The 11,836-nt window shown below is 52.6% G+C and overlaps 2 protein-coding genes across 12 annotated transcripts in view; one reads left to right on the forward strand and one right to left on the reverse strand.

Moving 5' to 3' along the window:
• The window catches only part of Slc9a3r2 (SLC9A3 regulator 2), a 17,209-nt gene extending 12,209 nt beyond the window's left edge, over positions 1-5,000 (forward strand). For all 3 annotated transcript variants that reach the window (XM_029557747.1, XM_029557748.1, XM_008856239.3), the window contains 5 exons: positions 2,284-2,463; positions 2,681-2,834; positions 2,911-2,954; positions 3,529-3,591; positions 3,789-5,000. In XM_029557747.1, the coding sequence (XP_029413607.1) occupies positions 2,284-2,463; positions 2,681-2,834; positions 2,911-2,954; positions 3,529-3,591; positions 3,789-3,947 (600 nt within the window). In that variant the 3' untranslated portion in view covers positions 3,948-5,000. The remainder of the gene's footprint in view (positions 1-2,283; positions 2,464-2,680; positions 2,835-2,910; positions 2,955-3,528; positions 3,592-3,788) is intronic.
• Positions 5,001-5,715: 715 nt separating this feature from the next.
• The window catches only part of Nthl1 (nth like DNA glycosylase 1), an 8,374-nt gene continuing 2,253 nt past the window's right edge, over positions 5,716-11,836 (reverse strand). For 5 of the 9 annotated variants that reach the window (XM_029557726.1, XM_008856243.3, XM_029557724.1 and 2 more), the window contains exons 3-6: positions 11,502-11,675; positions 10,523-10,682; positions 6,052-6,157; positions 5,716-5,960 (exon numbers count right to left, since the gene is read on the reverse strand). In XM_029557726.1, coding sequence (XP_029413586.1) covers positions 5,837-5,960; positions 6,052-6,157; positions 10,523-10,682; positions 11,502-11,675 — 564 coding nt within the window. In that variant the 3' untranslated portion in view covers positions 5,716-5,836. The remainder of the gene's footprint in view (positions 5,961-6,051; positions 6,158-10,522; positions 10,683-11,501; positions 11,676-11,836) is intronic. The other 4 variants (XM_008856244.3, XM_029557723.1, XM_029557727.1 and 1 more) reach the window with 2 other exon arrangements.

Genomic DNA, 11,836 nt, shown 5'->3' on the forward strand with positions numbered 1-11,836 from the left:
CTGCCCAGCTCTGCAGCCTTGGCCATAGGGAGCCCAGAGCCCAGAGCCCAGAGCCCAGAGCCCGTGGGAGCCAGAGGGCCTATCTGGAGAAGGCAGGAAGTGTGCTCAGAGCCAGGGCTGGGAGGAAGAATTCCAGCAATGTGCCCCTCCTGCTGCTCACTGGGGCACCCCACCCCCACTTGCTTGCTTGCTAGCCACCCCCTCTACCCCACAGAAGTGAAGGTATATTGTAGTCCTAGTACCTGAGGGTCCTGCACCAAGCCTGGCACCACTTGGATTCTGCTTGTAGCAGTAAGGATTTAGGCTATTTGGTAAGAGTGGTGGCTATTCTGGATTGAAGCTGGGGGTTGGCCAGAATGGCCATGTCCTGCTTCCCTTTTGGGAGCCCTAAGAAATCCTGCCCTGCAGGCTATCACAGAGGCCGTGGGAAGAGGCCATAGGGGCCAGCATCGTGGACATAAGTTCTTATTTGTGGGTAGCTGTGTGTCCATGTCGCCTGTTTATGAGTGTACGATTGGATGTCTTGTCTCTATAGCCACATGATGTTTCCCTGCATCCTAGATCATGTCCCTGTGCCAGGAGTGGTCACACATTTTCTCATTCTGTTTTGGCTTTGGCTTCTGTTTCTATTTCTCTGATCTTCCTTGTGAACTGGCCTCTGGCTGCCCCAGACTGTGCGCTGACAGATACCTCTGTGGGTGTTGGGACCTTTTCCCAAAGCCCTATACCTGTACCTACAGTTGTATCTGGGAGAGTTGACATGTCTATGCAGTGGAACTCTGCAGATCTTTGGTCTCTTGCAACCCTGAATTCAAGCCCACATTTCCTAGCTGAGTCCTGGGGAACTAGAGAACAGTCTATATTCTCTGGAATTACTGGGGAAATAGGCAGATGGTGTCCATATAGCAAAAGTCAGGAGGAGAATCTAGATGAACGTTGAGCTTTGGGGTCAAGGAAGGGGTCCTGAGTGCAGGTGGGACAGGAAAACAGTGTTCTGCCTGAGAGGAAAGGTGGCCCAGAGCCCTGAAGCTGGGCAATACCACTGCACAGAGGATGCACTTGCTCCTGCAGCTGGCTGCTGCCTATAGACATGGATAATCTCACATTTAGGGTTTGGAGCAGAGTGTGGTGGTCCATGATTATAATTCCACCACTCAAGAGGCTGAAGCAGAAAAATCACTGTTGTGAGTTTGAGGCTAGCCTGGGCTACCTTATCTTCAAAACACCAAAAAAAAAAAAAAAAAAAAAGAGTAGTTGTGGTGTGGAAGCCTGGGCAGTTGGAGTGCTCAGGGGTGTTCTGGACTGTGGGAAGACAGGTGCCTGAGACTTAAGAGACCTACCCTGAGACCTGAGGGATCTTCCCTGCCTCAGAGTCCCTCAGCCATCACACATGGAAGGGATGGGGGCAGGGTGAAAGGTGAGGAAAAAAGCCATGCTACAACCCCCCAGCCAGCAGTGTCACCTGTACACACCCCCAGAAACCTGAGCTGCCACTTGCCTGCTCACCCTCAGCCACCCGCCCTGTGTAATTGGGCACCAGCAACTGTTGGTCATTCAGCAGTACAGTCACTGCCTTGGCCCCTGGCCGGGTAGCGGTCAGGGCTGGCCCTACCTGCACAGCCCCTGGCCCAGAGACCTACTGAAGGATGCCAGAGGTAAAGTGAGGCAGAACTCTGGGGTAGTGGTGGGGGTTGCCTACAGGTACTGTAAGCTCTTCCCTGTTGTGGGCTGTGAGGCAAAACAGGCTTGAAGGATGTCTGGCACTGGAACTCCCCTTCTGGTTCCCAGCCCCTTCTGGGCTCATGGAGTGGGGGTGGCTGCAGTTAGTGATGGAATTTGAAAGCAAACAGCCGCCACCGCAACCCAGAAAGATTCTTGAAGGCCTTGAAGAGAAAACAAAGCTGCTCAGGCCTCCTAAGTGCCAGCCCTACAGGTGGGAGGCAAAAGAAAAAAAAAAGAGGGAGGAGGTGAGGCCTGAGGGTATAGTCTTGCTGGGTGCTATGATGGGGGCAACCATCCCATCTGGCTCCTTCTATATCCATAAGCTGTGTGCAGTGCACACTATGAATTCTCCCAAGGCCCCTGCCAGGCAGCTGATCTCTTTAGACGTTTACATGTTTGGGAACAGGCTTTGCCCCAAATCCACAGCTAAAGCTATTTATTATAAGCAGCCTCACCAAACCTGAGTCCCAGGACATAGAGTGTTTGTCACTGAGATCTGGGATCAGTCCCTCAGAGCAAAGGGGTAGTAGAGCCTGATGTTGCCTCTTATAATGTCTACAGGATGTCAATGGGCCCCCAAGAGAGCTGCGCCCTCGGCTTTGCCACTTGCGAAAGGGACCCCAGGGCTATGGGTTTAACCTGCACAGTGACAAGTCTCGGCCTGGCCAATACATCCGCTCTGTGGACCCAGGCTCACCAGCTTTCCATTCTGGCCTCCGTGCTCAGGACCGGCTCATTGAGGTACCCTGGGTGCCCTGTGTTCATATCTCTATCCAAAAGTATCCATGTCTGGGCCCTGGGTCCCTGCAGGAGGAGGGGAGACACTGGGAACTTGAGCTGGCACTCTTGCTGACTCGGCTGGTGGTGGCTTCGATGAATATTTGATGGCACACCTGGCTGGGTGGCATGCAGCCGACTGGGCCCCTCAGGTCTTTCTGACCTTGTGTGGTGGTGGTAGGTGAACGGGCAGAATGTGGAGGGGCTGCGCCATGCAGAAGTTGTTGCTAGAATCAAGGCTCGGGAGGACGAGGCCCAGCTGCTGGTGGTAGACCCTGAGACTGATGAGCACTTCAAGAGGTTGCGGATCACACCCACTGAAGAACATGTAGAAGGTAGACTAGGGTAGCTAGGGGCACAGGGTGGGGTCAGTGTGGAGTCAGTGCAGCCACTGACATGCTGTTCCCACAGGTCCACTACCATCACCAGTCACCAATGGAACCAGCCCTGCTCAGGTGAGTGGGTGGGCTCAGGTGATCATAGGTGTACTTCTGTGTCCCCAAACTTGATGTAGACCTCTTTTCCTGGAGAGCTTTGCCCTTGAGGATGTATAGTTGTGGGACCTAAGTCTGACCTGGTCATCTCCAAAATACCCACTGTAGATCTCATCCTGGGTGAGAAGTCTGGGGCTCAGATACACACAGGGCAGATGAATACCTGGGTCTTGGGCCATTACCCTTTTTGTACCCTGTCCCTACAAGGCTACTGAGTCATCCTTTAGCTCTTACTTCTTGGACGCTAGCTCTGGCTTTACCTCAGGTGACACTCATGTGGCTGATTCCCATGCCACAACTATCTTCCCATATTATGACTGGCCAGGCCAGACGTGCTTGTTCCAGTGTTAGGGGTGCCAGCCACATCCTACCCAGCCTGACCTGGCCAGTGGCAGAAGTGTGATGCTCAATACTGAATGAGTAGATGTGGCTGTGTTGTGCATATGCTCAAATGTGTACTTGTATATAAGTGTGCATGTATTTGGGTGCACCAGGATAGAAACCCTGAAACCACAACCCACTCTTGTTTTCTTAGCTCAGTGGTGGCTCAGTGTGCTCATCCCGGAGCAACCTGCCAGGCTCAGACAAGGACAATGAGGTAACTCAGCTATGGTGCTCATGCACGGTACCAGAGGCCTTGGGAGTAGATTTCTGTGGAGATGTCTACCTGGACAGTGGGGCTACCACTTCCAGGAAGCTTCCTGGGCTAGCCACTCCAGGCCCTCTGGCATAAGCTTTGTGGGAAGGTAGCTGCCAGGGGCATGGCTCACTGTTTGCACACACCCCTACCCCCAGGATAGCAGTGCCTGGAAGCGAGACCCCTTTCAGGAGAGTGGCCTCCACCTGAGTCCTACAGCAGCTGAAGCCAAGGAGAAGGCTCGAGCCACACGGGTCAACAAGCGGGCACCACAGATGGATTGGAACCGGAAGCGAGAGATCTTCAGTAATTTCTGAGTCCTTCCTAGTGGGCCTCCTCATGCACAGACCTCAGGCCTGTCTAGAGCTCCCTAAGCCTCAGTGGACTGGAGGGTCGTATCATGGCCACCCAAAAACCAACCCATGCCCCCCATGAACCCTTGCCTTGCCCCCTGTCCACTGGGTGCTGGGGCTGTTGAAACAAGATGGGGGAAGAGAGAGACTCAGAGATGAGAGAGACAGAGAGAGAGAGAGAGAGAGAGAGAGAGAGAGAGAGAGAGACAGAGACAGAGACAGAGAGACAGAGAGACAGAGAAACAGAGAGACAGGGAGGGAGGAGCTGTGCACAGTCCTCCACCAAGGGCCTTTGCTGTTCTGCCTCAGGCCTGCTGACTGAAAGGAATTTGTGTTTTTGCCTTTTTTTCCAAAAAGATCTCCAGCTCCACACATGTTTCCAGTTAATACTGGAGCCCCCTTCCCCCAGCCCCTTGGGGCTTGCTCTCTAAATAATTGCAATAAAATGAACCTTTCTTTGCAAACCCTTTCTTCCCCAGCCCATCAGCAGCACCATCCTGAGCAGAGTAAAGGGACTTCAGGGAAAAAACAGCCAGAGGCCCTCAGGCTCATGGGGCTTTAGGGTTAGGCTATTGAGGCTAGCTGTGTCTGGAGGAGCTATCCCTCTGCTCCACCCCTGGTATGGGATGGTCCCCAGGCTGGGCCTCTACTCTCTGCTAACTACCACTGTCTCCACTGGGTCTGGAATGCAGGGCCTGGGCTCTCTGAGGGGCCAGAGGATGGAGGCCCCTGTGACTCTCAAGAGGGTAGCCTCTGGACAGGCCTCTTATCCTGCATATAACTCTGGGACCTGGAGATTATAGATATGTGAGAGCCACCCCCGAGAAGGACCCTGGGCTATTGGGCCTGACCACTGCCTTATGCCTACCTGGTATCCACCCTCATGGACATCCTGTCAACTCTGCCTTTTCCTCAGTGACCTGAACTCCCTAATCTGACTGACTGGCACTGCTGTCTGCCTTGTAAGCCATAGCGCATGTGCGCCCTCAAATTAAACAGGCCTTGCCTTGAACCCTGGTGCCCATGTCTTTTTTGAGTCTTCAGTTGAGGGGTCAAGGTGGGGAATGAGACTCATTTCAGGGGGACCTTTAGATGGGAGGCTGCTGTTGTCATCTGTCACTATTATTCTAAGACCTGTCCAGTCCCACTACTAGGGACACATTCTGGGGTCTCTGTTCACCTCCTCTACCTGGAGTGGCCCATTCTCCCACCTTCTCCTCCCTTGTGGAGCTACACAGGCCCCTGCCCTTCCCATGGGCTACTCTGCCTAATGCAGTTCCCTCCATTTCCAACAGCTCAAGCTTTGTGTTCTGTGGTCTCTGGGGTCCCCTGAAGACCAGTAGCTCTGTAAACACTGGGGTGGTTTCCTGGAATAGGCAAGCTTAGGATGTACAAGTTCAGAAGCTGGAGGGTTCAGGGAAGTGCTAGGCCTACAACCTGCAGGACAGAGTGTGAGAATTCACAGGGATACTTCCCCAGTAGGCTTCCTAGCAGCTGGCTGCAGCTGGCTCTCACCATTTCCTCCCTTCTGGGTTCATTCCTCCCACTCTTCCCTCCCCTTCCTCCTACCATATTCCCTTTCATCCCCAGACACAGCATGGGTTGTCACGTCCTCACCCAACCTCCTAGGCAACCTAGCTCCAGATACGAGAGCAGCGTACACCCCACATGCATGCATATGCTTCTTGGCCTGATCTCAAACCATTGGGCTAGAAGTCAGCCAGACCTTCACTGCAAACAACCCTCAGCTTTATTACACAACTTGGAAACAACCCCCAAGTATTACCCCTCCCCACAAAGACACTTCAGAGACACTGGCCAGAGCAGTGCCCAGGCTAAAGCCACATAATTCCTTAGAGGGCTTGAGCAGCGGGGCACAGGGTCTGGTTGAGGCAGGTCTGGCAGCTAGGGTGAACAGGAAGGCAGATCTGTTGGCCAAAACCCACCAGCAGCCCATTGATCTCATTCCACAGCTCCCTGTGAGGGTGGGGGGCAGATCAGTGTGGAAGGAGGGAGGACAGGTGGTCCGTCTGTCTGTTGCCCCCCCGCCCCTGCCAGTATACTGTACCTGGGTAGCCATTCCTCCAGGGCTGTGCGGGTCTCCTCCGGGGACTTGGTCACCTTCTTTGTCCACCTCAGTCGGTTGGCAATTCTGTGCACGTGTGTATCCACTGCTGTTTAGAGACAGGTTGAAGTGACAAAGGATACTCTGCCTGTCTGAACTACTCCCCTGTCCCTGCTCATAGTCCTGAGCATGTGTCACTAAGGGGTTGAGCCCAAGGCCTCTACCACCCAGGCCTCCAAACAAGATGGGAGCCACAGAGCCTGAGAAAAGGTGTTGCATCTATACTTCTGGGCTGGGTCTGAGCCATCTGTGGTGCAGGCAGCCTGTTTCAGGCCTCCTTCCATCATGGAGGAGCCTGGCAGGGGTCTCTGTTTGGGCCTGACCCGTTCCTACTGATCCTAGTGCCAGCTGGGAGGGTGTTTACTCTGGGTGGACATGTGGGGCTGTATCTGTTCCAGGTTCTGCTTCCCTCAGCAGCAGTAACAGTTAACTGGGGTTGAGCCTTTGCTGGAGTCAGACCCTGTGCCGAGATTTACCAGCTTCAGCTCACAAAGACTTTACAAGGCACCCACAGATGGAGAAACTGAGGCCCAGCAGGGTTCACTCCAAAATGAGGACAGCAGAGATACACTTTAAGTGTGAGGCTCTGGGTTCAACCCCCAGCACCCAAAACAAAAAATATGAAAATCAGTGTGAGGGGGTAGAGAGATGATTCAACAGGGGTACTATTTTTCCTAGAGACCTGAACTCAGTTCTCAGCACCCACGTCTGGTAGCTCACAACTGCCTAAAACTCTAGCTCCAGGAGATCTGACACTTTCTTCTTGCTTCTGTGGCCACTGTACTTATGTGCACATAGGCATACACACAAACACATAATTAAAAAGTAAAGCTGAGGGTGGTGGCACACACCTTTAATCCCAGAAGTAGGTGGATCTCTGTGGCATCGAGGCCAACCTGGTCTACATAGTGAGTTCTAGGACAGCTGGGGCTACAGGGAGACCCTGTCACAAAAACGAACAAGCAAAAACAAAAAAGTAAAAAAATAAAGTAAGGCTGGATGTGGTGGCACATGCCTTTGATCCCAGTACTTGGGAGGCAGAGGCAGGCAGATCTCTGTAAGTTCAAGGCCAGCAAGTTCCAGGCTAGATGGGGTTACAGGGAGACCCTGTCTCAAAAAAAAGGAAAACAAAACAAAAAAAAAGGGTAAAATCTTGGCTGGGTGTGGTGGGGGTGTGGTGGTACATGCCTTTAGTCTCAGTACTTGGGAGACAGAGGTGGGGGAATCTCTGTGAGTTCGAGGACAGCCTGGTCTACATAGAGAGTTCCAGGCCTGTTGGAGCTACATAGTGAGTCCTAGCATTCAAAAAAAAAAGTCATTCATAACTTCAGTTCCAGGGGAATCCAATGCCCTCTTCTGACCTCTGCAAGCAATGTACAACACAGGTGCACTTACAATATACACTCATACAGCCGGGCATGGTGGTGTATGTCTTTAATCCCAGCACTTCAGAGGCAGGTGGATATCTGTGAGTTCGAGGCCAGCCTGGTCTACACAGCGAATTCCAGGTCAGCTGGGGCTACAGGGAGACCCTGTCTCAAAAATACAAACAAAACCAAAAAACAATATACACTCATACACACACACACAAAAAAAAAAACAAAAACAAAAAAAAACCCAAACCCAAAACCTTACAAAAAAACAGAGTGTGAGCCAGACATGGTGGCTCCCACTTATAATCCTAGCACTTGGGAGGCTGACATAGGACTGCTCTCAGTTTAAGGCTAGCCTGAGCTATAAAGTGAGACCCTGTCTCAAAAAAATCCAACTCCAAGGTTGGAAGTATGACTTATCTTCCAGAAGACCTGGGTTCAGTCCTCAGCATCAATCTGGCAGTTAGCACCATCCTTAACTCCAGTTCCAGGTGATCTGATGCCCTCTTCTGGCCTTCATGGGCATTGCACAATGTGGTGCACTTACATCGATGCAGGCAAAACACTCATTCACATAAAATAAAATTTAAATTTAAAAATCCACCCCCCCAAAAAAAAAACCCCTAAAAGTGTATACTCTTGGTCCACAGTCTTCCCAGGAATGAAGCCTCAATCAGGGAATCCTGTTTGCTTCCTGTTGTGTCTCCTGAGGACCCTCCCAGTCTAGCCACTGGCTGTGGGCACTGGGCCAGGTGGCAGCAACTTGGATCAAGGGGCTGAGCTAGGTCACTGCTATAGAGCTAGCACCTGCTATTACAGTCACGGGGGGGGGGGTAGGGTCAGGCTGGTTACAGCTGTGTTCCTCCATGGCTTCAATCCCTGTTCCCATCTGCTGGCCACTGCAGGGGTTCAGCCTCATGCTTTCACTGGCCTTCTGCTAGACACCTAGTCAACTGCAGGGTCTGCTTTGGCTTCTCCAAGGTTTGCCAAGCAACCAGCCAGTCCCTACACTAGCTCCCTGACTTGCTAACTGCCTGGGAAAAGACTGGAGGTGCAGGCAGTACATGAAGACTGAGGGAGAACCATGAACCTCAGTTTACTTCTCTGTAATACAGAGGTGAGCACACCCAAGACCTCCAGGGGCCCAGTCCATGGCCACATCATGTATGACTCTTCTGTGCTGGCCAGAAGGGCTTCCCACAAATCTGTATAGTTAAGGAGGAAAACTGCTTCATGGATTGTGAGGCTAAGTTCAGAGACACCAACTGGTGACCTAAGGTCACCCAGGTGCAAGACACAGAGCTGAAACCAGCTTGAACTCCATAGTTCTAGCTTGTTAGTTGAGAGGGCTTCTCCTCTCTCTAGAAGGCAGCCCTGGGATCTCATGGCAGGTGGCCAGGCTCTCAGATCACAGAGAAATGGGTGATATTCTGACATTCCTCTGTGTGGTGTCCATTGTGCCCAAAGCACAATCCCCTGCCTAGCCATGGGGTAGGGGCCCCTTCCCCACATAGCTACCCAACCACGATGTAGCACTCCTGGAACATGGGTAGCTGAGGACAGTGCCCAGATAAGCTCAAGTGTCTGCTAAGAGGCTGCTGGTGGCTGAGGAGTGAGGAATGAGACGGGGAGGAGGCCTTTCTCACCCCCATCTGGCCAGACTCTTTCAGGGCTTGCTGTTCTCCAGCCTCAACAGGTCGTAACCAAAGCCCTAGGCCCTTAGTTGCCTTCTGCCCACTGGGCAGTGCTGTAAGGTGCCACCAGCTTAGCAATCTACTGAGGCAATCTCTCTACCTGGCACATGCAAGAGTTACCAGGAGTCTGGAGTCAGTGGCACACAGAGAGGCCAGGACTAAATCTTGGTTTCTATGAGATCAAAAGAGCCCCAACTGCTTGGGGTCAGGCCCAGAGGAAGTAGCAGCACTGTCTCTGCCCCAGGGAGTCTGTCTTTAACCCAACAACACAGAGAAGCTTCAAATGCTAGGTGATATTTGGAAAAGAACTCCCGTGATTACCCTCCCCTCCCAGGAGAGAGCCCTTCCTCCTCCTCTTTCTCAGCCTCTGCTTCCTCAAACTACCCCACCCATTCATTCCAGAGTTCCTGCTTTGCCACTCAGTTTTGCAGATACTATTCCTTCTGCCTAGAACATACTTCTATCTCTTGGCCTGGCTCACCCCACCTTACCAGGGGCTCTCATCAGAAGCATGACCTAAGGAAGATTTCCCAGAGCTGGATGGGATGGTGCATGATTATAATCCCAGAACTTGAGAGGCTGAGGCCAGAGCATGACCATGGCCAGCCTGGACTACATAGCAAGTGCAAGGCTAGCCTGAGCTAGAGAGTGAGACCTTATCTCAAAAACAAAAGGCTTCCCAGACACCTGTAACCTGAGTCAGGTTCCACAGGGCTGGCACATTATTCTCAGTTATGAAGCATTCTTCATTGATTCTGTAGTATGTGGATAGCACCTGGCTTCAAGGTCCTTCAGAGTTGAGCATGCAGGAAGAACTCAGCAAACACAAGCACCTGTTATCAGTGCCCGACTACAAGCAAGCTGGCTTGATCAGCACCGAGAATACCTTTATTTTTTATTTTATTTATTTTTGGTCTTTTTGAGACAGGGTCTCCCTGTAGCCCCAGCTGTCCTGGAACTCACTAGGTAGACCAGGCTGGCCTTGAACTTACAGAGATCCGCCTGTCTCTGCCTCCTGAGTGCTGGGATTAAAGGCATGTGCCACCATGTCTAGGCAACTATTTTGTATTTTTGAGACAAGGTCTCCCTGTAGCCCCAGCCGACCTGGAACTCACTATGTAGACAAGGCTGGGCTTGAACTCACAGAGATCACCTGCCTCTGTCTCCCAAGTGCTGGGATTAAGAGTGTGCGCCACCACAACCTGTGAGAACACCCTTTTAATACTCTGGGTCGAGACATAGGTAAGGAGGCTGGAGCTGGGGGTCACAAGGAAATGGGGAACCCCAACAGGAGCCAGCAAGCCTGGAACTGATTCCTCCTTCCTGTGGCACAAGCCACTCACTCACCTATGCCTGATACGGTGCCCCAGGCCACAGCCATAGCTAAGTGTGCCATCTTGGGTCCAACACCTGGCAGAGCCAGCAGCTCTGCCACGGAGGCAGGGATGTCCCCTTCATAGTGCTGCTGCAGGATGGCAGTGGTCTGCTTGATGAACTTTACCTTCGTCTGAAAGATGGTATGGGTCAGCCTTGGAAGTAGGGCATACCCTGACCTGGAAGGACAAGGTCCTGGGGAGACCCACAGATGCCCAGAGCTGCATACTACTTGCCTAGGTATACAAAGGCATCTCCCTGCTCCACCCTTCTAGGAAGTGAGAAGGAGCTAAACACTGCAAAGAGGCCCAAAAGAGCCCCTGGCAGGACCCAGTGTGCAGGCTTAGATCCACTTCCCATCATGTAGACCAATGATGTGTGTGGGATCCAGCTTGGGTCTCCTGCCTCAGCATTCCCCCGAGGCCAAGCGAGGCTGAACAGGCGAGCTGTCCCCAGGAGCTAGGCTCAGCAGCACCTGGGACTTCAGGAAGGAAGGTTGGAGCCTGGGGCTCCCCTGCCAGCTGCCAGGCCAGCTGGGCGGTTCCCATCCTGTGCCTGAGTGGAGAGGGCTATTTAAAACCTGTCTGACAGACTGTAGCCCATGCAGTGCCAAGGGGAAACAGCCCCACCCACAGAGCCACTTTCAACAGATCCACCCACCACCCAGGGCTCTGTGGAGTGGGGGAGCAGCCACTTTAGGGTGACACACTCCAGGGAGCCTTGGAGTAAACAAAGGGGAAGGCAAGGGAGGGAAGGGCAGGGAGCTGGGTGGGGAGAAGAGGAAGGAAGGGGGGGACAAACAGGAAAGTCCCATGCATTCCAGGGATAGGGCACTAGCCCCATGGTGTGGACTCCTAAGCTGGTCAGAAGCATGAAAGGTCCTTATAGTCAGAGATGCCTGCCCCTCATCTCCAGGTCAGTGAATCTTTTAGACCCATGGGGTAAGGCTCACCTTCCAGAAGCCCACGGGATAGATAAGCCTGCCCAAAGTGTCATCATCTGTCTGTAAGATGCTGTCCACTGTCAAGCCCCGTGCCCGAAGCCGCTGCATGGCACTTGCTGTCACCTGGTCTTTGGTCTGGCTGGAAAGCATCAGCGACAAGAGCACCTGGTATCTCTGCACCTGCTTGCACAATGATAGGGACCAGAATGAAGGTGGATCCTGTGTTAGGCTCCAGCTGAGTGAGCCCTCTACCCACCTTCACTTATTACCCTGGACTTTTTTTTTTTTTTTTTTTTTTTTTTTTTTGTTTTTTTTGTCAGGGGTTTTCCCTTTCCCCCCCTCTC

Source organism: Nannospalax galili, unplaced genomic scaffold (genome assembly GCF_000622305.1).
Source record: "Nannospalax galili isolate Female #2095 unplaced genomic scaffold, S.galili_v1.0 scaffold668, whole genome shotgun sequence".
NCBI classification, from domain to species: Eukaryota; Metazoa; Chordata; class Mammalia; order Rodentia; family Spalacidae; genus Nannospalax; species Nannospalax galili.